Source organism: Gadus morhua, chromosome 2 (genome assembly GCF_902167405.1).
Source record: "Gadus morhua chromosome 2, gadMor3.0, whole genome shotgun sequence".
NCBI lineage: Eukaryota > Metazoa > Chordata > Actinopteri > Gadiformes > Gadidae > Gadus > Gadus morhua.
This window is the reverse complement of record NC_044049.1, coordinates 7,103,258-7,131,204: the sequence shown is the minus strand read 5'-3', so window position 1 is coordinate 7,131,204 and position 27,947 is coordinate 7,103,258. Positions and strand designations below refer to the sequence as shown.

The 27,947-nt window shown below is 42.5% G+C and overlaps 1 protein-coding gene across 1 annotated transcript; it reads right to left on the bottom strand.

Moving 5' to 3' along the window:
* Positions 1-503: 503 nt before the first annotated feature.
* LOC115560280 (interferon-induced protein 44) lies at positions 504-26,701 on the bottom strand. Its single transcript, XM_030379637.1, has 9 exons — positions 26,677-26,701; positions 26,563-26,583; positions 26,388-26,408; positions 26,223-26,262; positions 2,749-2,977; positions 2,365-2,511; positions 1,468-1,639; positions 1,177-1,280; positions 504-737 (listed from the first exon to the last, which is right to left on the bottom strand). Exons 1-9 carry the CDS (start codon positions 26,684-26,686, stop codon positions 531-533), a joined length of 951 nt encoding a protein of 316 aa, XP_030235497.1. The 5' UTR covers positions 26,687-26,701; the 3' UTR covers positions 504-530.
* Positions 26,702-27,947: the final 1,246 nt, after the last annotated feature.

Below are 27,947 nucleotides of genomic sequence, written 5' to 3'. Positions count from 1 at the left end.
CTTATACTGTAGTATAACAGTATTATAATGAATGAACATATAATATTTACTTGAACTGTTAAATCTTTACAAAATTCAAAGATGTAGGCCTACTGTGTCGGTTAACTTTGCATTACAATTCGATGTGGGCCTATTTGTGTCACATTATTATTTGTATTAAGGCAATTGGTTCAGGAGATTTTTTAACGCTATTGAATAAGTTTAAACTTTATTGGCATATTTAGACATTTTGAATTAAAATCATTCAGATCTGTTGCGTTAGACATTTCAATATTCACCGGAGAAAAACACACACAACCGCCATCATCTCTTTGGTCGGGGAACTACACGGACCGTTTATTCTGCGCATGATCACATGACATTAAACAGTGCACGCAGGCACGCATGCTCATATAATGAAGTCTCTTTGTAGGCTATTTAACATGGCTTTGCACCTGCATTTATATTCACTAATATACTTAACAAGATCACATCAGTGGGACAAAAAGCGAGCCAAAGCAGCATTTTTGCACATTGTCCCTTTCAACTTATTAGGTTCTATTGACATTGTTGGCTGTTTGGTTAGCAGCTGCAACACCGGTAGCATTTACACGGTCATTTGCAAGATCAAGGATCTTTCTGAGAGCAGTTAGAATCAGCATATCCACTTCATCCTTCAATTCGATTTCTCCATGGTAGTTCTTCAGGGGAAAGATGCAGTTCAGTGGGAATCCCACAGTATTACTGAGCTTCTCCATCTGCGAAAAGCAATTCAGTACTTGAGATGAGGCCTTATCTTTTGGGTCACTATTGTTAAAATGTTTCAGTTTTTTGTTCCGTTCAACATTTATTTGCAAAAAGAAAGAATCATTAGTTCTGTTCCTTTCCTTGAGAAAATAAACAATTTAAACTTTTTGGGACCAGTCACCCATCCCCCACAATGCACACATTTTGAAAGCTAGAAGCTTTTATTTCTTGTAAGAGATTTTAGATACATATTGAAAATTACATGAAAAGCATTGTAGAGTTGGATCCAGAAATGACTTCAAATTAAAGTTGTGCCATTGTAGTTGATTGTTAGGTTCCATTCATAAAGACATTTATATATCTGGATAAAGGTTTTAAGATTCTCACCTTAGATTGAATCGGAACAGTGTCAAATGCGGTTGTACAAATAATTATTGATACAGAACTTACCGCATTCTTGATGTTCGTGCTGCTGTAGACATTTTTAAGGTCTTTTTTCACGAGATGGCAAGATTTCTCATCGATTTTTGTTAGAATGGCTATTTGTGGAATATCTAAATACAGAGAGAACAGAAACACAAGACACCTTTTACGTTTGTCTTTAAATAAATTATTATTTAATCCTAAATTATTCTAGCAACAGAAAATATGACTCAGTTCTTTCCTATAGGAATATGACCCAATCAAACTTGAAAACAGTAATTTAACTTTGCTACGCCACCAAATAACATTTTATGTCACCAAGGTCTCTGGCTGCAAGTCTGATCTCAGTCATTTTCATAAACATCCTTGGGTCTGCCACATGAATGATGTCGACAGCAAGAACAAAGACCAAGATGTGTGCTTTGTCATCTGGAGTGGGGTTGTTGATGTAGCAATCGTTTGAGTCATCCAAAGGTGTCTTAGGATCAAACTGAGAGGGAGAAGATAAAAAAAAGAGATTACAGGTTGAACTGATTGTATGTTCACTATGAAGTGCAATATGAAAATATTTTTTTGAACATACTAGGACCACAAAAGTTTGGAAATGTTGTAAGCAATGATACATCGATGTATAATGCACCTATAAAAGCAGATAATAACCAGATGACCACTGACCATAGTAACTACATTTCTTTACATCCATGTTAAAACAAAAGCCTGCAGTTTGGTTTGGTGATCCATATCCAATTATATTGGCCAGTTTATCAGTTAACAACTCATGTTTTTCATTTTCTTTGCAGAACCAGTTCACACTGTCACTGTAGGGTCAAAAGGGATGTGGTTTGGGCTGGCAGTGAAAATAATGTCATTTTAGATGTGAATCGAGCACAATATGATATGAGCACGCTCATATGGACTCTATCCTTGAAAGAACCGTTAGGCCTATCATCATTTGTTTGGACCACCTATATTAAAGTTGTAACAGTTGGGTCTTGCTCTTACAATTCATCTCATTTTTTAGTTGAATCATGTTTCCAAGCCAAATGTATTGTCCATTGTCAACAAATGGAACATTGGCAAGTTGAATGAAATGTTGCGCATTAGTTTAGAACAGGGATGGAGTCTTTATAGTGTCGGAGTTATATGAGCACCTCTCAGCGCTAGAACCTTCAGTGGCCGTGTTGTAATAAAAGTTAACACTATAAACAACCATACCTTGTAATTATCTTTCACATGTCCCTTCATGGTCAGTTCAATGTCCTCCAGTAAGATTCCATTGGTCGATTCCAAGCCCATGACGTCGTTGAAGACAAACGGGTAATATTGTCCTGGCGTCCCTTTTTGGATTCGATGGGTTTTGTACTATTAAAGGCCAAAGGAATTTCCAATGTAAAACATGCATTTGTGTATTTCATATATATACACAAATATAAATTCAAGTCGTAGCAGTTTTTCTGGACCAAAGACATGTGAGCCTGTGACTGTGTTTCTAAACATCCTACAACTAGCTTTAACTATTTGCAATAGCAAAGAAGGATCAGTAGTTACATCAAGATGTTAATGAAAGGTGTGTGAGGACTTCTTCCTCCATGATCTTACTTTGAGGGTGTAAGACTGTCCGGCGGTTTTGGCCAGTTCTGGGTCAGCTTCTTGAGCGTTATTGGCATCTGCAGGACCGGTTATCCTTTTTTGACAAATACTGTCAACAGAATTGATGAAACTGGATTTTCCACTTCCACAAGGACCACACAGAAGGACTCTAAGATGCTTGACATTGTCACTTTGAGGGCGGAATGACTCCAGCCACTCCAGCTCATCCTTTATCTTGCTGTTTTAAAGAAAGGAAAATATAAATTATCAACATATCTAAACCTTGCTTATATAAACGTCATCTTAATTAATTCAATTCAATGTTAAATTTACATTTCGATCCTGCTGGTAATTGGTTGCCTTGGACTGGGAATGGGTGTAAAACCTTTCCCCTCGACCATCGTTCTCTCTTTCCTTGTTTTGTGCTTGGCTGTTGGCCTTATCTATTACTCTTTGAGCAAGTCCTACAGTACTATTCTACAAGGCATGTGAGGGGAGTTGGAGGAAAAGTACTTAGTTGGGGCACTCTTTACATCCCACTAAACATTGGACGTCGGATAGACGTGCAGATCATGTCTATATTTGGTCTGACGGTCCATGACTAATTCTGGACATCTATTTTACGTCCAAACTAGGTCCACTATTTGGATGTCAAACCATGACCCAACTTGGATGTCATATTGACGGTCAACATTTGACCTTTGAACTGGGTAGCCTACATTTTTTGGACTTCATTTGGACGCCTATGAGAGGTGCAGGAAATGTTTACATGTAATATTTATTTATTATCTTTTTTTGTTGTTATTTTACATTTTCTGGTTTATTTATTATTTATATATTTGGTCACGAAGCACCACCGCCACGAGGCACCACCTCCGCTAAGCACCATCGCTGAGGGGGGGTGGTGCGGCCCGCTGCTCACTGTCGAGGCAGTGGGCAGTGGTGGAAGTGGAAGAACAAGAGACGTCGGAGAACCCGACGCAGTCGTTTGAGATTCATAATATCGTCTGGAGGCGCACACAGCTTTTGGCCGTGATAATATATATATTATATGATATAGATATTTATTTATAATGTGATATTTTTTAGAGCTCCAGGACTCCCGCCAGAGCACCCAGAGTGTTCTAGAATATTTACAGAACACGGTTAAAAGCTGTGTGCGCCTCGCCATTGCGATACATCCACTGCAAACAGGAGCGCATGGTACCGTGGCCGCAAGCTGCTCAGGGCCACCCCTGTGGAAGGGCACGTTTGTGGAAATCGCATTGTAGGACTGGCTCGTAGTGGCTGTAATTCTGCACCAAGGTTGAATTTCTTGAACGTCTTCTGTATAGGCTGCTGTATTAAGGACCCACTAACACATAAGCATTCATAAAGTAGCATGCCATGGGACCTTTTAAGTCAAGGGAGGCCGAGGACAGTTCTCTATTAAGGGCGTTTTTCAAAGTGAGCCAGTCAGTAGGTTAACATGCACAGCTTAATACGATTAAAGCTATAGTTCGACTATGCTCCTCAATTGGAAAACTGCAATTGTCAGTTCACTTCGGGTCCATATCATTTCTCCGACGCTCCATTTAAATAAATGTCGGTCTCTCGTTTTCCGACGGCAACGACCATAAATATATAAATAAAATAAATAAATGTTAAGCGTAGGGTTGGGTATCGAACAACGGTGCCATTTGGCACCGACCAAATTATGTCGGTCCTACCGAGTATCGAATTGTTTTGGAGAAAAAGGTGCCAAATTTCGATACTTTACGGTAGACGACGCGAAAGCTTTTATTTTATTATTTTTTATCTATCGCAGCCAGCCAATCACTACCGTTGTTGTTGTATACAGGCGACTTGACTGACAAATCAGCATGAAGCTATTTGGGTGACGTAAGACTCGTCACTGCCTTCGAGTTGAAAGCGGGTCAAATTCACTGAACTTCACGCTAGGCAAGATGCGTTCCAAAACGTGGTTACATTTCGTAAAGATTGACAGCAATACTGTTAAATGCAACCGTTGCTTGGCGATTATTAAATGTAAGTCCGGGAACACATCAAATATGATGAAGCATTTGATCACCCATGGCATAAATTTAAGACTGGACACCTGCACCGTCTTCAATACTCCATCTGCTGGGTCTTCTGATACCACCGATGAAATAACAGGTACGTTTCCCGCTAGAAGTTAGCTAGCTAATAGCAGGTTAGCTGTGTGCCAGCTAATATTACGGTAGCTAACGTAATTTACGGTCGTTAGTTGAGCAAAGATATATTTTTTTCAAAGTCACCAACAATGGCATGTAGTACAATGTAAATAAAACACTACAGTTTGTTAGTTAGTTGGCTTTGCATTTGCCTTTGACTATCTCCTATTTCATTTCGTACTAAGGTCCATCTGTCCAAGCTAGCAGCAGTTTAGCTGGTTCCACCCCCTCCCTGACTCCCTTTACTATGGCAGCTGGTCAAAATAAGCTGAGGAAGAAAAAGAGAGACGTATTCCACCGTGCTGTAACCCGCTTTATAGTAAAGGGGTTGCATCCTTTCAATACGGTCGAATCTCCATCTTTTAGGTAGGTTTGCAACGACTTTACTAGGGAAAGTAAGCAAAAGTCTTGGATTTGAAAACCTGGCTTCATGTAAGGAAGTATGCTCCATTCATGGAACCATCTGATTTCACAAATCAGTTCTCCTACGAGCTGTGCTCTTCAGCCTGAAGAGCTGTACCCACACATGCACTGGTTTAGTGCATGGGTGGGGCAAATACATGGTTAGTAGTACTTCTACTTGCTGAAGGCGGGTTTTCCACCTCTGAATGATGATCTGGTGATGGTCTGCACGACATACACTGTTCCATTTTTTCTTTGTTTTATTAAGAGAGATGGTAGCAGCCCTGAATCCGAATTACCAGCCCCCATCCAGAGACCTACTGTCCAATACTTTAGTACCTGCTTGGTACAAGGTAGAGAGGGAGAGAGTGAACGAGGAGTTGAGGGAGGTGAAGGAAGTAGCGCTGACCAGTGACGGATGGACAAGCGTCGCACAGGACCATTATCTCTCAGTGACGGCCCACTTCATTAAGTCAGGCTCAGGCAGGGTGACGGAGAGAGTTCTTCAGACCAAACCTGTCTACCAAGCGCAGACAGGAGTGAATGTGGCTGCAGAAATTAGCCTTATATTGGAAGAATTTCACATCAAAGAGAAGGTGGTGGTGATTACAATGGACAACGCCATGAATATGGATGTGGCGGCAAGGATAATGAACTACATCAAGTTGCCTTGCTTTGCTCATTGTCTTAATCTTGCGGCACAGAAGCTCTACACAGATCAAAGTATTGCCAGGTGGGCTGCCCGAATCCGCACAGTGGTAGTGTGGCTGAAGAGAGCAGTCTTGGCAAAACCAGTCCTCAAAGAGAAGCAACGCCTCCTAAGTATGTATCCATTATTATTTTCAATAAAAAAGAGCTATATTTATATGTAGATAAATATCCTAGCTAACTAATATTTTAATATTGTTGGATGTGAAGACCAGAGGGAATACATTGTTCCTGATGGTTGAAAGGTTCATTGAGCAATACCCTGCCATTCAGGCAACTTGTATGGACCCTCGCCTGAGAAGATCAATGGAAAGAGATAGGTAAGGTTGTAGAGGCTTATTTGTTTTTTTTATTATGTTTAGAGCAATACACTTTATAGGCTAGACTACTGTACAAAAGGCTGTTTGTGTGTGTTGTATGTTTTCTTTCAGACTGGAAAGAATCACAGAACAGGACCTTCATAAGGCTGAGGACTTTGTTGGTATAATGAGAGTCCTGTACACGTCAACTCTTTGTGTTTCTGCGGAGCATACCCCAACTTGCAGCCAGATTTTGCCAATCATGCAGAAGCTGGAAGCCCACTTCAAAGTTGCAGATGGTGAGGACTCCTTCTCTGCCACTGTCAAGAGAAAGGTCTGGGATGACCTCTCTAAGCGGTACAAACTAAGTTCAGGGTGTCCGTGGATCCAATACTAATAATAAATAGTAATGGTTAAATTGACTAGAATTACCCCTACCTAATTGGGTTTGACTTGAATTTGACTTGTATGTCTTATAATTTGCTCCAACAGGAGCCAAAGATCCGGGCGTTCCTGGAAGAGGCCACCGCTATGGATCCGCGGTTCAAGGCTAAAGTCCAGGATGTTGCCGTGTGGGCAAGGCTTGAGGAAGAGGCTTGCTTGCGGTTGCAGAACAAGAGACAGGCGCGTTCAGAGGGGTTTATATTAAGCCGATATATATATATATCTCTCTCTCTCTTATAGAGACTTATGTATGGAAGTAATCATAATCACATCTCTTTCCATTTATAAAGGAACATCAATCTGATGATGGCCAGGCAGAGGAGGAAGAAGAAGCATCACTGGAAGGGAATGAGGATGATGGCGTGGATTATGTAAGAGCTAAGGAAAAATTGTGTATATGATAATATCAATGCCATGCCACTGTCCCCTGTCTTGAGTGTCATTCTGAGCCATGTTGCTTTCCTCTGCTTTTTTTTCAGATTCCACCACAAAAGAGGTCGACCCCCCTGACTGCACTCGGTGAACTCTTTGTGGAGGAAGACAGGGCCCTAACCATCAGCGCCAGTGGTAATGTGGACGGTGCCAACACGCGGACTGATGCAGAGAGGACAAGAAAGGAGTTGGAGCTGTATAGAAGCCTATCTGATGTGTTGACCTCAACAAATACCGTAATCTGGTGGTTTGAGAGAAAGGAGTCTTTACCGATCTTGTTTGAGCTTAGTGCTAGGTACTTGTGTCCCCAAGCATCTTCCACTCCATCTGAGCGCACTTTCTCAACTGCTGGGGACACAATTAGTCTGGAAAGGGCCCGTCTCCTCCCAGAAAAGGCAGATATGATTATCTTCCTCCATAAGAACTCCCACTGAGAATGGATAGATGCAAGTTACTGCAACTTTATCATTAGTAACCACGTAGATGGCAAATATAAAAAAATATGTTCTATTTCATTCTTACTGACCGCCAGAGGCAGTGCTTAACACTGGATGTTATCCATCGCGCATGCGCAGGTCGTGTATTTAATATCAACAAAGTCACACGTGACCGGGGATGACGTCGGGCCGCCCGTCTATATAAGGCCACGTCACTCTCCAAGATGTCCCTTTTATCTTCTCGCAGTTGCGAATACAGGTTTAGAGTAAGAGATAAGCTTGAATAAAAGCAATATAAGCCGGTGACTCTTTGCTGGTAGCCCTGCAACCGCATGGTTGGAGCCACGAATTTGTCCTCCAAGGGCTGCGATTAGTCACGCTCGGCTTTGTTTTGAACGCCGCATACCGGTGTTTTCGCCGGTGAGCTCGGCTCACGCTAGACTAACACAGCGTCTTCATCAGCTGTAGAGGCTGCTAAGGTAAGTATTCTCTCTGTGTTAGCTTTAAAGTTAAGTAAGATAAGGGGATCCTGTTTTCAGCACCCGCTTAAGCTTACGTTTTGTTTTGTTTGCCTCACTGCATCGGAGATTGTCATTACCGGCGTCTGCTGCCTTTTGTGGCAACTTTCGTTTAAGTTAATTAAAGGCTCCCAGAGTGTTTTCGCTCGTTAGAGCGTGTACTCCCTTATTTGGAATTAAAGAGCAGAAGCTCCCCATTACGGTTGAGGCTAATGGGTAAATAAGAAAAAATATTTAATTTTGAAAAAAAAAACAGAACTCTGTTTTAGTTTGAGTTTCTTACGTTGAGCAGTTTGCTGCACTTTTGTTAAATTATTACTGTTGGGTGCTTTCGCCCATTAGTAACTACTTTACTCTGGGAAAATAAAAAAATTTGATAGCTTATTTCCCCCAACATGTTAGGCTCACATGGTTGCCGCACTTGCATGGCCCCACTGCTAGCCCTAGATGGACATGATGAATGCCCCGCATGCCTCGGTGTGGTCCACCTGAGAGAGGGGCTATCCGACAATCAGTACATGAATTGCAGTTTCATGCCACATGGGCTGAAAGTGGCAAGACTAGCCGAGGTGGAAGGACCTCAGGTTGAAGGTGAGCTTCCCCCGCCTGGAAGAGAACCAGTGGTACGAGTACGCTCCCCACCCAGGGCTGCCCCGCCCAGGAAGAAGGCTAGGAAGGCTGACGGTTATGCTGCCAAAGTGGACAAGCTAGTGTCAGAGTTCGCTGAGATTAAGAGTTTGCTCTATAACCTTCAGCCAGTCAGGTTGGCGTCAATCTCTCAGGCTGAGGCTCCAACTACACCAGAATGGGACGGAGATGCTCTGTCTACGAGGGCTTCCTGTAGCCAGTTCTATGAAGACAGGCCGGGACAGGGCGAGGTAGAGGCTTCTACCCAGGCTTCTGAAGGCGGCTCCCAACATGTAGGGAGTGGGTCTAGGGCAGGCTCAGAAGCTTCCCAGGCCACGGTTAAACCAGTGGTCCGAATGGCACTGGCACGCTTAGGGTTGGATGAGGCTCTAGCAGATATCGCTCCAGCTAGTGCATTCTTTAGGCGTGTCCCGCCACAAGATACTTTTTCTGTGCCTCCCTCCCAGCCATATATTGAGGAGCTTCACAGATGCTGGCCAGACCCCAGATCTCTATCTCATCACACCAGTGACAGCAGGGCCTTGGCTTCAATGCAGAATGCCAGCAAGCATGGACTAGACCGAATGCCAGCCGTAGAGCAGACCATTGCCTCCCTCATTGTGTCACCAGAGGAGGTGTTGAGGCCGAATGCCCGCTGTCCCAGGCCACAGTGTCGCATCACTGATGACCTGTTAACAAAGTGCTATGACACAGCGGCACGTATGGGCCGTATCGGGAACTCTTTGTCCCATTTAATATTGGCCCTGTCTCAATCCTTGCAATCATCCAGTGCAGATGCTTCAGTGCAGAGTCTAAGTGACACGTCTTTGCAGGCATTTGCCTTCATGACTAGAGAGCTTGGTAGGCTGATGGCGTCGCTTACGCTGGCTCGCCGCCAGGTATGGCTGGCCCAGTCCCCATTATCAGAGCCATGCCGGAGGACCCTTCGCACTCTCCCCGTAGTTCCGGGAGAGCTGTTTGGCCCAGCAGCACAACAGGCCTTGGATCGTGGCATCCAGGCTAACCAGACACGGCAGCAGTTTGCTAGCCTTCGGGGAGCTGCATCCCAACCGAGGCAGCAGCCTCTACAAGGTAATGGCGCCAATCGTCCTCTGCCGCTAGCACGTCCTAGTGGTTATTCCAGGACCTCACCAGCTCCTGAGCGACCCTATCAACCCCGTCGGGCTCCCACAAGGGCAGCACCACAGGCACAGAGGGGTCGGGGGTCGGGGTTTCCCCCCTCCAGGCCCCCAAGAGGGCGTGGGGGCAGGTACTGACGGCTCATGGCCGGGCGTCGGGCGCTTCACCCAGCAGCACCTAATCTGCTGGGGAAGTTGCACTACAGACCCTTGGGTGGTGACCACGCTTTCACAAGGGTACAATCTCCAATTCTGACGCCGGCCCCCAGTTTTCAGGGGGATCAGACTGACTACAGTCAGCGATCCCACAAGGCGACAGGCCCTCAGCCAGGAGGTATCCACCCTCCTGGAGAAGAAGGCCATCGAGATCGTAGATCCTCAGACACAGCAAGGTGGGTTTTACTCAGTGTATTTTTTAGTTCCAAAAAAAGAGGGTGGGTTTCGCCCTATACTGGACTTACGAGGGCTGAACAGTTTTCTGAAAGTATTGCCCTTTCACATGCTAAAGACAGCGGAAGTGCTCCAGGCCGTCGCACGGCAAAGCTGGTTCACGTCAATAGATCTAAAGGATGCATACTTTCACCTTCCGATAGCACCACATCACCGGCCATACCTGCGCTTTGCATTCGAAGGGCGGGCCTACCAGTACAGGGTCCTCCCATTCGGGTTATCCCTAGCCCCATGGATCTTCACAAGGTGCATGCGGGCAGCGCTCGCACCAATGCAAGCCACCGGAATACAAATCCTCCCTTATCTGGACGATTGGCTTATTTGCGCTCGAACCCGGCAACAGGCAGAGCAGGACACCATAGCCCTCCTAGGCCATGTGGAAAGGTTGGGTCTTACAGTCAACTACGGCAAAAGTTGTCTAATACCCAGCCAACAGGTATTGTTCCTTGGCATAACCCTGGACTCCGTCCAAATGCTTGCCTTCCCGTCTCCACGGCGGGTAGAGGCCATACTCCAGATCCTCCAGCATTTTCGGGAGGACAGGAGGGTACGGTACAGCCTTTTTCTCAGGCTGTTGGGAATGTTGACGTCAGTAACGTCAATAGTGCCATTGGGCCTCCTTCACTTGCGGCCGTTCCAAGTTTGGACCAATGGCCTCCACTTAGATCCAAGGTTGCACGGATCCAGGAAAGTCAGGGTGTCCAGTCAATGCCTCCTGGCATTACAACCCTGGAGACGCAGGGCATTTCTTGCCAAAGGTGTCGCACTAGGTTCGATCCCCTCACGCCGCGAAGTGGTGGTGACCGATGCTTCGCTCTCTGGCTGGGGGGCAGTGTGGCAGCACAGGGCAGTGAGAGGGCTCTGGAGTGCGCCGCACAGGACACAGCACATAAATGTGCTCGAGCTCCGTGCTATTTATTTAGCGCTCCACCAATTCCTGCCATATTTGAGGGGCAGACATGTTCTGGTACGATGCGACAACAAGTCAGCTGTCTACAATGTGAACCACCAAGGGGGCACAAGGTCGGCTCAGTCATTACAGGTTGCACAGCAACTTCTTGTATGGGCTCTCCCTTACTTTTCCAGCCTCAGGGCTATGTACCTTCCAGGGCCACAGAATACGGTGGCAGACTTTCTTTCACGCCAGAAACCTCCGTCGGGGGAGTGGCGACTCCACCCAGAGGTAGTAGAGGCAATTTGGAGCAAATACGGCACAGCAGAGGTAGACCTGTTTGCTTCAGAGTCCACAACACATTGCCCTCTCTGGTTCTCTCTGTCGGAGACGAGTCCGATGGGACAGGATGCCTTGGCACATCCATGGCCACGTCAAGTCCTTTATGCCTTCCCGCCATTTCCACTGATAGGGTTAACTCTACACAGAGTTCAGAAGGGGAACCACAGACTCCTGCTGGTTGCCCCAAACTGGCCAGGGAGACCTTGGTTTCCAGTAATGTACAGGCTGCTAGACGGAGATCCATGGTGCCTGCCGGAGAGGCGGGACCTGCTCTCACAGCTGGGGAGCCACATCTGGCACCCCAGACCAGAGTGCCTGCAACTATGGGTTTGGCCCTTGAGGGGCCTGATCCACTTATAATGGAATGCGACCAGGAGGTAGTTCAAACCATTATGGACTCAAGAGCTCCCTCCACCAGGGCACTTTATGCTAACAGGTGGAAGATATTTGCAAAGTGGTGTGAGGTACAGAAAGAGGTACCGGAGTGTTCCTCAGTGCCAATGATACTGCGTTTTTTGCAGTCATTACTTGAAAGGAAGCTATCTGCTTCCACTTTAAGAGTCTATGTGGCTGCCATTTCATCCAGGCACATTAAGGTTGATAGCCGGACGGTGGGGTCTCATTCTTTGGTGACCCGATTTCTTAAAGGAGCCCAGCGGAGGAACCCCCCACGGGCTGTGAAGGTTCCCTCATGGGACCTACCTCTAGTACTTGGAGCCCTCCGTCTCCCCCCGTTTGAGCCCCTGGACCAGGCGCCACTGAAATGGCTGTCGGCGAAGGTGGCCTTTCTTCTGGCGATCGTGTCAGCCAAGCTTGTGAGCGAGCTTCATGCGTTGTCAGTGAGTGAAGAGTGTATACGCTGGAACTCAGATGGCACAGGGGTGGCACTGTGGCCTAACCCATCTTTTTTTCCAAAGAGGCTGTCTTCGGCCCACTATAATCAGGTCATAGAGCTAGCAGCTTATGGCCCCTCACACCCACCGGATGAGGAAGCTAGTTCAGCAGAACTACTCTGCCCGGTGAGAGCCTTGAGATGTTACATACAGGAAACTGCCGGTTTTCGTCAGTCTGATGGCCTGTTTGTCTGCTACGGGGGCCCAAGGAAGGGGCAAGCGCTGTCCAGACAGAGGCTTTCGAAGTGGGTGGTGGAGGTAATTGAGGAGGCATACAAGTCAAGAAAACTGCCTTTGCCTCTTAAGATCAGAGGCCATTCCACCAGGAGTGTCTCCACCTCTTGGGCAGCACTACGAGGAGTGCCTCTAGGTGATATTTGTGCCGCGGCCTCCTGGGCTTCAGCGTGCACCTTTGCCCGATTTTACAGGGTCAATGTAGCTGCTCACCACGCAGTGGCTGCAGCTGTTATTCAGGAACCCTCAGGCCCTTCCTAATAGGTGGGTACAGGATTCCTCGTGACTACGTTGGTAATGGTCATCCAGTGTTAAGCACTGCCTCTGGCGGTCAGTAAGAATGAAATAGAACGAGAGTTACGTATGTAACTACGGTTCTATGAATTCTGGATGACCGCCAGAGTTCTCTGTCACTCGGAATCTTGCGAGAAGATTCTGAAGGGACATCTTGGAGAGTGACGTGGCCTTATATAGACGGGCGGCCCGACGTCATCCCCGGTCACGTGTGACTTTGTTGATATTAAATACTCGACCTGCGCATGCGCGATGGATAACATCCAGTGTTAAGCACTGCCTCTGGCGGTCATCCAGAATTCATAGAACCGTAGTTACATACGTAACTCTCGTTATGTTGTATATATGATCATTTGAAATATATGAAAATGCCCTCACAATAAATCTGCCAGTTTGCACGTTGACTGCATTGTCATTGTATCCTTTTAATCTCAAAGTGCTATTAGAAAGAGTTATTAATGAATTATGGTGCTCAATGTATAATCATTTATAGAAAAGTAGTTCGCCGATAATCCTATAAGGTTTTCATAATATAAAGTATCGGAAAAAGTATCGTGAAGGTATCGTATCGAATTAAAGGTATCGGTTTCGGTATCGGTATCGAAAATTTTCAAACGATACCCAACCCTAGTTAAGCGTTAATATTATGATTGCGACCTCTGAAGGGACAACGTGATCAAGGCCGCCTTAATGCACAGGCTTGCCTGGGCTGAAGCCCCAGGGCCTACGCCGATCGGGGGGCCTATCATGAGGTGCAGTAAAAAAAATATATATATATATTTTTTTTTATTATTTATATATTATACTGGCCCATGATAGGCCCCCAGATCGGCGAAGGCCCAAGAGAATGTGATTTTTTGTTTGGGGCTTACAAAGATCAGAGGCCTATCATCAGCCAAGAAAAAAGAGGGCCAGTGGCCCCTTTACACCACAGCCGACCCCCCCCCCCCCCCTCCCCTCAACAACGGCAAAATGTCGGAAATAAGTTACACATCTTCATTGTAAGATCTCCTCTCTGGGGCCTACGAAACCTCAGCCCCAGGGCCCAATGGCAGGTTAAGGCAGGCCTGAACGTGATGATGTCACTACGTTCTAGTGAAGTAATGCACGGGTCAAACTGTCACGTAACGTTGTAGGCCTACATTGTCGTTGAACTGACTGAAAGCCTGTCAGTCATGTCTTCTAGAGAATAAATACGCCATAAAGGCTAAAGAGAATCTATCGCTTTGCTTATTCTTCACCACGCCAGAGACGAGGAGTCATCGCTCCATCTCAGCTTAACAATAAATTATAGAAGTAGTAGAACAAATGCGTCAAAAATTTGTCTAAATTTGATGCTGAAAAGACGTCCACAAACAACCACATTTGGACTATAATAGCCCTTACACGGAGGTCCCACGGACGTCGACATTAGGCGTTCGGTAGTCGTCGAAGAAAAAAGACGTCGCATGGCGTTACAAAACAACCCCCTCTCCCACATAATGGCCCTCATTTATCAAACGAACGTAGAAATGAGCGCAAATCTGAACGCATGATTCATCTTACGATAGGACCCACGTGAGATTCACGAAACGTTCGTATCACACCAATCCCAGCGTACGAAGGATCTTGGTGTTGATAAATACGGCGGCTGAGATCGATCGTAATTAACGTAACACGCCCATATAAATGCACGTCTTCAGAAGTCTCGCCCCTAACTTTTACGACATGGAGAAAGGTCCAACGGTAAAAAAAAAGAGAGGAATTTTTCCGAGACCGAAATGGAGACGCTCGTGTCACTGGTGGATGCGAACCGTCTGGTTTTGTTTGGTAGCCTAACAGCTGGCATTAAAGGCAAGCAAAATAATGCTATATGGAAGGAAATAAATGTTGCAGTGAATAGTGTTTCCAATGTTCATCGGGCTACGGAAGAGGTTTGTTAATTAAATTAATTAAATAATAAATTAAATGTAAAATTTCTGGGGCCCCTGATTGGCCCGGGCCCGTACGCGCCCGCATACCCTGCTTACCGATAGTTACGCCACTGCATCGGGTCATCTGGCTGCAGGCCAGCGCAATATTATGCAGAACCCAACATGCTAAAATAATATTGCAGGTCTTTTCTGGGCTGTAGAGCAACGTTCCCCCCGCTGACCGATGGACATCCACCTGCCCTTGAGTAGGCCTATACATGGCTCCACAGTTGCCCTTGTGCGCGTGAGCGCTGTTGAAGTTGCGCTCCTGATCCGTGTTCGGATGAGCCAGAGGAGTTATTAGGTACTCGTTCAGGTCATAGCCTTTATCACCAAGATGAATCACATCAAACTTTTAGTGCGATGTCTTAAACGTTTTTCAAGAGAACTGCAGCGTAACTCACCGAGGAGATGACCATGTAGTGCGCCCTGATGTAGACGATGCCCAACGTTGCTATTTTGGAAAATAAAAGAATCGTGCGTGCCCCCAGGCCATCGGGCTACCATGTTCAGGATTGACATTCTGGCATCGCAAATAATCTGAACATTAACTGAATGGTAGCTTTTGCGGTTGATGTACGCGTAATCATTAATAGATGGTGGCTTCATACGCACATGGGTACAATCAACCGCACCAATCACATTTGGAAACCTAGCAATAGCATAAAAATCCCGTTTGATTCCAGTTCGCTGATCGTTAGTGTATGGGAATTTAATATAACGTTCAGAGAGGGACAGTATAGCTGCCAAAACTGCTGGCATGGTTCGGCTAATACTTGGCTGGGAAATACCAGACCTGTCCCCGATCTCCCGCTGAAAGGTCCCGGTGGCCAAAAACCCCAAGGTAGAGCACACCTGCACTGGCACAGGTATTGCGTTTGATCGCCTAGTTTCTCGCCTTAACTGTGGCTCCAAAGCATTGCATAGCTCCATCAGGAGATGCCTTGGGAGACGAAAACGACTCAAGAGCCATTCATCGCTCTCCATAAAAAAATGGGCGCGGTCTCGAAAAACTCTCTCTCGTCTTAGACGTGCGTTGAGGTCCTCTAACAGAGCCAGATCTGCCATCGCTGCGACTCGACCACCTATTTGGCAAAGCACCTGTTTATATAGACAGCTGAATAAACATTTCACCTGTCACATTCTAATTATTTTCATAGCAATACTGTTTTTAATTAGGGCTGACTTGATTGTAATTGTTTGAACGGCTGGGCTAATTCCAATTTATTTAGTAATTAATACAGATGTGCAACATGGGCTACTTGTGCTGCACTATTCATCAGTGAAACACCCCTGTGTTGCGCCAAAAAAACTTGCGTACACGAGCTCAGACCTGACGTGAGATTTCAACGCAGCCTGCGCTCACGTTCAAATTGATAAATGCCAAGCTCAACGTTGAAATGAGCGTACGTCCATTTTACGCACGTTTTCTGTCGTACGCTCGTTTGATAAATGAGGGCCAATTTGATTAACTGTTATTATGATTCAAAAAATTTGGAATAAACCCTTTACTTCTCCTCTGGATCCTTAAATGTTTTGGTTGTTGTGTTATTCTCTCCCGTGGAGGATATATATCCTCCACGGGGATGTAGTAATAAATATTTAGCTTTGTTTGGAAAAACGTGTCTGCCTTTTTTCTCCCTCTCAGCTTTCCGTTGCTTCGCCATTCATGTCTGATATCCTGACTTTTTCGACGACAGGTCGAATCTACTGACCACCATCTGTTCTACATTTAAGCGCACCTATACTGCCAGATTGTATTGAAGGATAACTGTGCTAAAAACTGTTCAGGTTTTGTTATGACTTCTGTGCAAATGTTGATACAGTCGTTGACTTTCAATCCTAAGCTTTCTCGACCTCATATTGTTAAAGTATTGGGTTTTATCCACCACAACCAACTCAAGAGTGAACTATGCAATACATAGAGAGAGGGGGGAAATATAAAGGCCATATTTATCATTCAACTCAAAATGAAGAAACAAGCCATACGTTTGTTTAATTCGTAATGAAGATATAGCCTACGTACCCCCAATCCATCGGTCTCCAAGTTATTGGAGGTTTTAGAGGTGTTGGAGGTGTTGGAGGTTTTAGAGGTGTTGGACGCGCTGGAACTATGGAAACATAAGGAAAAATGGTTTGAAAACGTTCAGACATTAAAAAATGCTTTATTGCTATTGTAATTTAGTTATACATTCACTGTGATATAAAAATATATAACCTCTTGGCTCCTTTGAATCACCTGATAACATACACAAATAAATAATTAGTAATTTGAGAATAAATAGGCCCATGTTCAGCATGACTACCAAAACTTTTAGTTTGCATGTATATTCCTATTGTTCACTTACCTGCTCCCATATTGATGTCGTGTGTTGTCCAACGTGGAAAAAGGCGTGGCGTTAATTCAACAGCACATGAAGAGTGGTGGTTATTTATCTGTCTTATATAGGCCTATATATGCAGTTTCACTTTCACTACTAAGGAAAACCGCTCAGTCACAGGAAACCATGTGACACAACTGAAGAGCCCCATAGCACGTTGGCGCTGACCAGTGGCCAATGAACAGAGACAAGCAAAAAGGATGAGGATTTCATTTAGGGAAACATCTTTGAAATAGGGAACACTTTAGATGAAGAAATACGTGGTAACCGTATATACGCATACATGTTTCATCCGGATTTTTGTGTGTTTTGTGGTTAAATCGTCTGTTAAACGGCTGAACACATTAACCTTCCTTGCTGTCTCTTGTGGAAGTGTCGTTTTATAATAGGCCTATATATTAAGGCAATATGTCCAGGAGTTTTCTTAAAGCTAAAGGTGAGTGAGGACTTCTTCCTCAATGATCTTACATTGAGGGTCTAAGAATGTCCGTGGGAATTAGCCAGTTATGGGTCAGTTCCTTGAGCGTTGTTGGCATCTGCAGGTGAGGTTATCCTTTTTTGACAAATGCTGTCAACAGAATTGATGAAACTGGATTTTCCACATAGAATGACATCTTCATTAATTCAATTCAATATTACATTTTTCAGTTTGATCCTGCTGCTTATTGGTTGCCTTGGACTGGGGGTGTATAACCTTGCCATTTGACCGTCGTTCTCTTCCTTGGTGCTTGGCTGTTAGCGTTATATTAGCCTACTCTTTGAGCAAGTCCTATGTTCTATTCTACAAGGTATGTGAGGGGAGTTGGAGGAATATTATTTAGTTGTGGTACCCTTTACATGCAAACGCAGAATTCAATCTTTTTCGAGACAGGTTCACCCATGCAGATCGTTTGGGCTACATGCATTTTCAGATATGCCAGGCAAACCTTTTTGTTGTATTGACCTTTAAGTTATGGAAGAGAGCCAGGCCTCTTTCTGTTGTATTGATTTCTTTGTTTTGGCACGACCACAATTCCGGCCTCTCCCGCATATTTTGACTAAACCTTGTAATGATTTAAAACATTTGGAATAAACCATTTAGCCTACATGTCACTTTTCCTCTGGATCCTTGAATGTTTTTGGTTGTCATGTTATTCTCTCCTGTATTTCCACCACAGGGATGTAACAATAAATATGGGCTGTCAAACGATTTTTCTTTATCGCGATTAATTGCATTGTATTACACGCGATCATGCTTAAATAAAAATTATATTTTAAATCCATTCCAATTGAAGTTACATGAGATTATCAAATGACACATTATCATTCATACCAAATGTACTTAATAAGCAAAAGCTAGACCAAGTGATCTTGAGGGAGTTTTATTGACTCACTCAGTGTGGGTTATATGAAACTTACGGAACACCACAGATTTGGGAATTGTAAACAGGCTGTCACTTAGTGCAGTTCTAATCAGGCAGTCACTGTTGCAAGTGAAGGTGCATAGATAACAAACGGAGTCGGGTTGTGACTCTCAGTTACATGTATTAACCGGCTGTACAAATAACAGAACTGAGGCGTGAAGTACATACAAATCCTTGCCCACTAGGGGGAGCTGTTGGCTGCATAACATAACCCTACAACATCTCCCTTCCTTTGTAGAAAGAAAGGGAGGCCAGCAAGATACTGACGTGCTTGCTGGCCTCTTTTCATGCATACTTTGGCAAAGTGATTAGCAGTGCCGCACAAGCGACGTGACTTTCCGAACGCGGGTCACAGGTCTCGCCCCCGTCTGTGCGCTGCGGTCAAGCCAGCCTACCCATCGAGATCGGCAGTCAAGTTTTTTGCTGTACCTGTTTATACTAGCCATTACGGTAACAGCGTCTCAGAAATAGTTTAAAATAAAAGCATTCGTCGGGTACATACAAAAAGACAGTCAATAAAAGCAAAAGGAAGTGTACGGCCGTTGTGATATTTACTTTCAAAATAAAAGCCCACCAAACATTCCAATATGAGACATATTACATATGATTTTTGATTCGATTTAAAAGCAAATGCCCTGTTATTCCAGGCTCATTTCACTTCAGAGTTATAGTTCAAAACCCCATAGGGTCACCCAAGAAGTTTCAGAACATTCTGATGTGGAGTTTCAAAATAAAAGCCCACCAAACATTCCAATATGAGACTTATCGGTATTACATATGATTTTGGATTCGATTTAAAAGAAAATGCCCTGTTATTCCATGCTCATTTCACTTCAGGGTTATAGTTCACGACCCCATAGGGTCACCCAAGAAGTTTCAGAACATTCTGATGTGGAGTTTCAAAATAAAAGCCCACCAAACATTCCAATATGAGACATATTACATATGATTTTGGATTCAATTTAAAAGAAAATGCCCTGTTATTCCAGGCTCATTTCACTTCAGAGTTATAGTTCAAAACCCCATAGGGTCACTCAAGAAGTTTCAGGACATTCTGATGTGTAGTTTCAAAATAAAAGCCCACTAGATATTGAAATATGAGACATTAGATATGATTTAGGTATGCATTTGGATTACATTTAAAAGGAAACGCCCTGTTATTCCAGACTCATTCCACTTCAGGGTCATAGGTCACACCCCCATAGTGTCTCCCAAACAGTTTCAGGACATTCTGACGTGTAGTTTCAAATTAAAAGCCCACTAGATATTGAAATATGAGACATTAGATAAGAATTTGGATTAAATTAAAAATGAAACGCCCTGTTATTCCAGACTCATTCCACTTGAGGGTCATAGTTCACAACCCCATAGTGTCACCCAAGAAGTTTCAGAATATTCTGATGTCTAGTTTCAAATTAAAAGCCCACTAGATATTGAAATATGAGACATTAGATATGAGTTAGACATGAATTTGGATTAAATTTAAAAGGAAACGCCCTGTTATTCCAGACTCATTCCACTTCAGGGGCATTTTTCACAACCCCATAGTGATACCCAAGAAGTTTCAGGATATTCTGATCTGTAGTTTCAAATTAAAAGCCCACTAGATATTGAAATATGAGACTTATTACATATTTCTTTGGTTTCAATTTAAAAGGAAACGCCCTGTTATTCCAGACTCATTCCACTTCAGGGTCACAGTTTACGACCCCATAGTGTCACCCAAGAAGTTTCAGGATATTCTGATGTGTAGTTTCAAATTAAAAGCCCACTAGATATTGAAATATGAGACTTATTACATATTACAACCCTCTTACATATACAAGAGGGTTATGCCTCTCAGGTACTTACACTATAATAGTATTATAATGAATGTACATATACAGTAAGAACATATATATATAATAATTACTTTGACTGTTAAATCTTTACAAATTTCAAAGACGGACATTGAATTACTTAACATTGCATTACCATTTGATTTATTTGTGTCACATTAGGATTTGTGTTATGGCAATTAGTCCAGGAGTTTTTTTAACGCTATGTAATAAGTTTAAACTTTTAACATTGCAGTACAATTTCATGTATTTTTGTCACATTAGAATTTGTGTTAAGGCAATAAGTCCAGGAGTTTTTCAACGCTATATAATACGCTTAAACTTTATTAACATATTTAGTCGTTTGGAATTCAAATCAATCAGATCACAGCAGTGAGACAAAAGGCTAGCCAAAGCAGCATTTTTTTGCACATTGTCCCTTTCACCTTATTAGGTTCTATTAACATTGTTGGCGCTTTTGTTAGCAGCTGCAACACCGGTAGCATTTACACGGTCATTTGCAAGATCAAGTATCTTTCTCAGTGCAGATAGAATCAGCATATCCACTTCAGTGTTCAATTTGATTTCTGCATGGTAGTTCTTGAGGGGAAAGATGCAGTTCAGTGGGAATCCCACCTGCTCACTGACCTTCCTCATCTGCAAAAAGCAAATCAGTACTTGAGATGAGGTCTTATCTTTTGGGTCATTATTGTTCAAATGTATTATTGTTTGTATGTATCCTTCCGTTCCGGCCACACTCACAGAAAATAAACAATTCAAACTTTTTGGGACATTTTTTCTTGTAAGAGATTTTAGATACATATTGATTAAATTACATGAAAAGCATTGGAGAGTTAGATCCAGAAATGGACTCAAATTAAAGTTGTGGTATTCTAGTATGTTGTTAGGGGCCATTCATAAAGACATTTGTATATTCATATATAGATCAATTATAATTTGACCTCTCTCTGGATAAAGGTTTTAAGGCTCTAAGGATCACCTTAGAAGAAAACGGTGTCAAATGCTGTTGCACAAATAGGTATTGACACAGAACTTACCGCATTCTGGATGTACGTGCTGCTGTAGACATTTGTAAGGTCTTTTTTGACGAGAGCACACGATTTCTCATCAATTTTCGTTAGAATGGCTATTTGTGGAATCCCTAAATACAGAGAGAACAAATCATAACTCACCTTTTATGTTTAGCTTTTTCCTAAATTATTTAGCAGGAGAAAATACAACTCAGTTTTTTCCTATAGAACCCAATCAAACTTTAAATCAGTAATTGAATGTTACTGCCTAGACCCTAGTGGAACTCGAAATTGTACAATCTAATTTTAATGTTTAGCTTAGTTAATTAGGCAAGTGGATTACAGCTACAAAATATTTATATTGCCCATCACTACTCTCAGGACACTGTCAACAGAACTTTGCAAGACCACATTAGAACATTTAATCTTACCAAGGTCTCTGGCTGCTAGTCTGATCTCAGCCATTTTCTGAAACATACTTGGGCCTGCCACATCATTGATGTCGACAGCAAGAACAAAGACCAAAACATGAGCTTTGTCATTTGAAGTGGGGTTGTTGTTGTAGAAATAATCTGATTTCTTCAAAGCTGAAACAGGATTGAACTGAGAGACAGAAAAGATAAAAAACGATTAGGTCTAACTGATATTGTACGTTCTACAAGTGCACTATGAAAATGTTGGAATTCTTTTACATAGGACCACAAAACTTTGGGAATTTTGTAAGTAATGATACATTGATGTAAAATGCACCCAGAAAAGCGGATTACAATCAGGTGACCACTGACCATTTCTTTACATCCATGTTAAAACAAAAGCCTGTATTTCGGTTTGGCGATCCATATTCAATATTATTGGCCAATTTATCAGTTAACACCATATGACCCTGAAACTGAACTTGAACCTTTTCCTCCCTGCTAAGTAATGCTGAATTACATTCATATTTTGAGCATTTCGGAGACGTTTTTATCCACAGCGACAGACAATAAGTACATTCTCCGAAGAAAGAGAAGCAACAATATATATCTCTGTCGGTACAGTAAGGATTTTCATTGTGTCAAGCACTTACAATTGTTAGGTAAACCCATTCCTTGTATACAAAAAAGATAGCCAGGGTAAGATGCTACCCGATTCTAAGCACTATTTTTAAGTGCCAGACCCTACAAACATACCTAAGTGTGCAAACAGGGTATTTTTAGGAGAGTGAGGGAGAAGAGGCGGTGGGGGGTAAGTAGGGAGGCTATGCACATTCTAGGTGAACTCTGAACAAGTGAGTCTTGAGGTACAGTAAATGTCGAATACCCATCTTTCTAACTAATGACAAGATCGTTAGCCTACACAGTGAATCAACAGTTATCGGGCCCTATTTTAACGGTCTGAAGCGCAAGTGAGAAGCGCCAAACGCAAATAGCTTCGTGGGCGGTTCTAGGGCGATGTTGCTATTTCACCGGCGGATAAATGACTCTTGAGCCCGACGCAAATCTAAAAAGGGTTGGTCTGAAGTAGCCTAATTACCTAATTAAGATGAAGTAACATTATCAGTGGGTTTCCTGGATGAGCTACATTTCCCATAATGCATGTTTGCCCGGGAAGGTCGGTACGTTTACATGACACTTGAAAAAAAACTAATTATTGCCAGGGCGTGTTCACACCTAGTATTTTTTTTCTTTTACATTATATTCCTATGTAGCAGAGCGTCCCCGGCGTTTTTTTAAACGCCTCTCTGCATTTTTTTGTTTTGACTGAGCTCCTTTTGATTCGTGCCTTTTAAAAAGCACATTGTGTTGAATAAAAAAAGTTGTTAAATTGTCACGGTGGTGTCACTTTCATGTTTTCTAACATTATTAGCTGATTATATGTGTAGTGGGCCGACATCAGTGTTTCAGTTTAGAATTAATTTTGAGTGCATGTCCCCCAGATAATGAGTTGAAGAATATTGAACATTTTCAGTGTATATCCCACATTATATGAGTTCAAAACATTAAACATTAACCCTGAAATTCATTTTGAGTGTATCCACATTATGAGTTGAAAAATATTGAACATTTTGAGTGAATATCTCACTAATTATAAATTGAGGAATATAAATATTTATAAAATAACATTGAGATTATTTAAGGCAACAGCAAATGTAATTTTTATTTTATGTAAACTTAAAACATTTAAAAACATCATTAAAATATTTTTGTGTAATCTTGTTACAAAATAATTATTAGGGTTTACAGTGTTTAGTAATGGAAACCACAATCTGGACACTTGAGGGACACCAAGGGTCTGGCTCGCTGTGACCGTGACTGTGGCTGTGACCGTGGCTGTGACCGCGGCTTCGCCCATGATCGTGACAAAAGTGTACAGTCTCAGAGGACTTTGCTCTTATAATTCATCTTATTCTTTAGTTGAATCATGTTCCCAAAGCCAAATGCATTGTCAACAGTGATTTCCCCAGTAACCGCCATCAACTACTCGCAGAGCATGAACAGAAGCTGAAAACTTAATCAAATGGAACATTGGCCAGTTGAATAGAATGTTGCGCATTCGTTTAGCACAGTGATGGAGTCTAGTTGTGAAGTTATATGAGTGCCTCTCAACGCTAGAACTTTCACTGGCCGTGGTATAATAAAAGTTCACACTATAAACAACCATACCGTGTAATCCTCTTTCACGTGTCCCTTCATGGCCAGTTTAATGTCCTTCAATAAGATTCCGTGGGTCGGTTCCAAGCCCATGATGTCGTTGAAGACAAACGGGTAATGTTGTCCTGGCCTCTCTCTTTGGATTCGATGTGTTTTGTACTATTGAAAGCCAAAGCAATTTCCAATGTAAAACATACATTTTTGTATTTCTGATGCAGTAATTGAGAATGACATTGATACAGCAGATATATATTGAATACGATAAGTAGTAGCAGTTTTTCTGGACCAAAGACATGTGAGCCTGTGACTGTGTTTCTTAACATCCTACAACTAGCTTTAACTATTTACAATAGCAAAGAAGGATCAGTAGTTACATCAAGATGATAATGAAAGGTGTGTGAGGACTTCTTCTTCAATGATTATACTTTGAGGGTGAAAGACTGTCCGGCGGTTTTGGCCAGTACTAGGTCAGTTCCTTGACTGTTATTGGCATCTGCAGGACCGGTTATCCTGTTTTGACAAATACTGTCAACAGAATTGATGAAACTGGATTTTCCACTTCCAGCAGGACCACACAGAAGGACTCTAAGGTGCTTGACATTGCCACTTTGAAGACGGAATGACTTCAGCCACTCCAGCTCATCCTCTTTCCTTCTGTTTTAAAGAAATGAAAACATAAATTTGAAACAATATCTAAACCTTGCATAGATAAACCCATGCCATCTGCAATCAATCATTTCAATATTCAATTTGAATATTTCATGTGGTCTTTGGGATGATATGATGATTGATCGGAGTACAGGGCTGGGACAGGAGGGGAGATAAGAGGCAGATATGTTTTCCATTTGAGTGTTTGCCATTGATGTGTGTTAAAAAGCGTTAGCTGAAAATTAAACACACAGGACACATAAGCAGCATTTTCTTTTCCACAATTTCCCATTGGACATCGGCCTTTTTGCAGTAATAATTGCACTGGCAATCATGATCAATATTCTGCAAATGAGGTCGTCTGAAAAAGATGGTGGTGACAATTTATTGCTACACCTAAAGATGTAGGAAGATGAAAAGGTTGCCCCCTAGAAATATTTTGGAACCCCTAGTCTAGGCTCAATTTCAATGTACATGTTTACTTCAGACTTGTACGCACAGGAATTCCATTAGTGTCTCTTACTTCAGACATGAACAGACCATAGACAATGTCCATCTACTGAGGTACAATAGTAATATCCATATTGATACCTGCAATATCGGAGGCTGCAGTTTTAGGACGACTTAAGGTCTAGTTTGATCTTGATATGTCGTTGACACATAGTTGTGTAGTTGTGACTTGCCGGCAGGGGCAAAGTGCCTCTTATCCTGCTAATTGGTTATCTTTGACCAAGAACTGCCATATAATCAGTCATATATAGCATATATAGTCGACCGTTGCTCTCTCTCTTTCTTGTTTTGTGCTTGGCTGTTAGCCTTATCTATTGTTGAGGTATGTGAGGGGAGGAGGAGGACAATTAATAGGTTGGTGTACCCTTTAGTTACGCATGCAGAATTGAACCATTATTTAGAGACAACTGTCCTGGCATCTCCCACATATTTTGATTAAACCTATGTTTTTGGTTGTCGTGTGGTTTTCTTCCCGTATTCAGCCAAAGTAGAATGGTCATTGTATTTATGTCATTCGGTAAGGATGAGATTACATTTTAATATTGAACATCCTAATTTTGAAAAAGTTGATTCATGCCACAAACATGATTTATGTATTGCAAGACACTTTAACATTTTCACTTTGACGCACCGACTGGAAGATTGTATACAACGACAACTGCTGAATTTCTATCCAAGACTGAACCATGCAATAAATGGTGTGAGGTGAGATATAAAGGCTGTACTAATCATTTTACTGAAAATGGAGAAACAAACAATCAGTTTGTTTTGTTTGTAAAAAATTAAGAAATATAGGTGTACTTGCCCCCAATCCATCGTTCTCCAAGGTTCTGGGACCATATCATCTGGAAAATAATAATTACACAAAGCAAAAGACATGGTTAGAAAATGTTAAAATATTAATATTAGAACATGTTGCCTAATTGCGGTAATTTCGTTATACATTCACTGTGATATAATGATGTATAACCTGATTGCTCCTTTGATTCACCTGATAACATACAAAAAAATAGAATTAGTATTTTTAGAAGTTAATACATTCAGCATGACTGTGACTAAAATGTTCAATTTCGTAATTTCTAATTAATTTCTATAACGTAATTTCGTTATACATTCACTGTGAGATAATGATGTATAGGTATAACCTGATTGCTCCTTTGATTCACCTGATAACATACAAAAAAATAGAATTAGCATTTTTAGAAGTTAATACATTCAGCATGACTAAAATGTTCAATTTGAATGTATTGTTCACGAACCTCCTCCCATATTTATATTGTGTCGTCCAAAGTGGAAAAGCGTGTGGCACTGAATCAACAGCACATGAAGAGTGATACTTAAGTTTTACTTATCAGTCTTATTTAGATGCATTTTCACTTTCACTTTGTAAGCAAAACCGCTGGCGGATGGTAAAACATGTGGTACACCCTTCACTTGGAATCATACAAGTCTATAAAATTAGCTTGCGAAGCACACCTATTGAGAAAAATACCATTAATGGTAATTGGGATAACTCGCCTTTTCCTAACCTTTCCTTGTTTCTTTTAAACATTAATCCTTAACCCTATGCCTAGCCCTTTTTTGCCTATTCCTAACCCCCTAAATTCACATTACAATTTAGAAGAGAGCGATAAAATCTTATAACCACCTTAAGTAAAGTGACAGCACACTCCACGACAAGGCCCTCACCCACAGAGAGTTACGCCCAGAAAAGTGTCACCTTAGCCAGCTTGTCCTGGGACTCTGTCCAAGACACAGCAACCACCACATCATGCAAAACCTAATTATAAGAAAACAATTTGGCCCATTTGAAAGAGAGAGACCCTTTCCACAAGATGGCGCTAATGAGCGCATTGGTGCTGGAACCATTCAACGGGATGCGAAGCACCTGAGCAGCAGGTGGTGAAGCCAGGCTTAAATAGCCGGCATCAAGACTCTATCGAGGCTCTCGTGTGGAGAGACCTATCCTTGAGGAACGAGAGCGACAGGAATATCATCGGGACGTGATTAACTCCAGCGAGACAGACAAAGGAATAGGCCTACCCGTTGGACGTGATTCCGGCCAGAGGGACGCGTCCGTCCGTTATTTTTAATAAATGTGCTTTAAACTTTAAAGGATCGAGACGTTGATTGAGGGGAGACGGGTCACTCATAGAGCCGGGTTGCCACAATGTGTGTGTGTTTGTTGTAGGCCTACATGAACTGATTCAACTCGTGTGTATGTGTGTGACGTTTCCATATGCTTTCATTGGAAATATTTGACTGAAACACAAATCCGCCGACCGTTCTGGTCCGGTTTTCTATTTCCCATGCATCGGCCTTTTACTTTCGGCCGGTAAATAAAATCGTACATTTCAACGTATAATATAAAGCATTCCAGCACACATAAGCAAATACGTTTAAAGTGATTATGGTGTTAATACTGGCATTCTTCTCTTGTATGAATGCATAATTGTTTTGTTAACAAAAAAATAAAACAAAAAAAAAGAAAATAGGGCGAGACCTACAGACGTTTTACGAAGCGATTTTC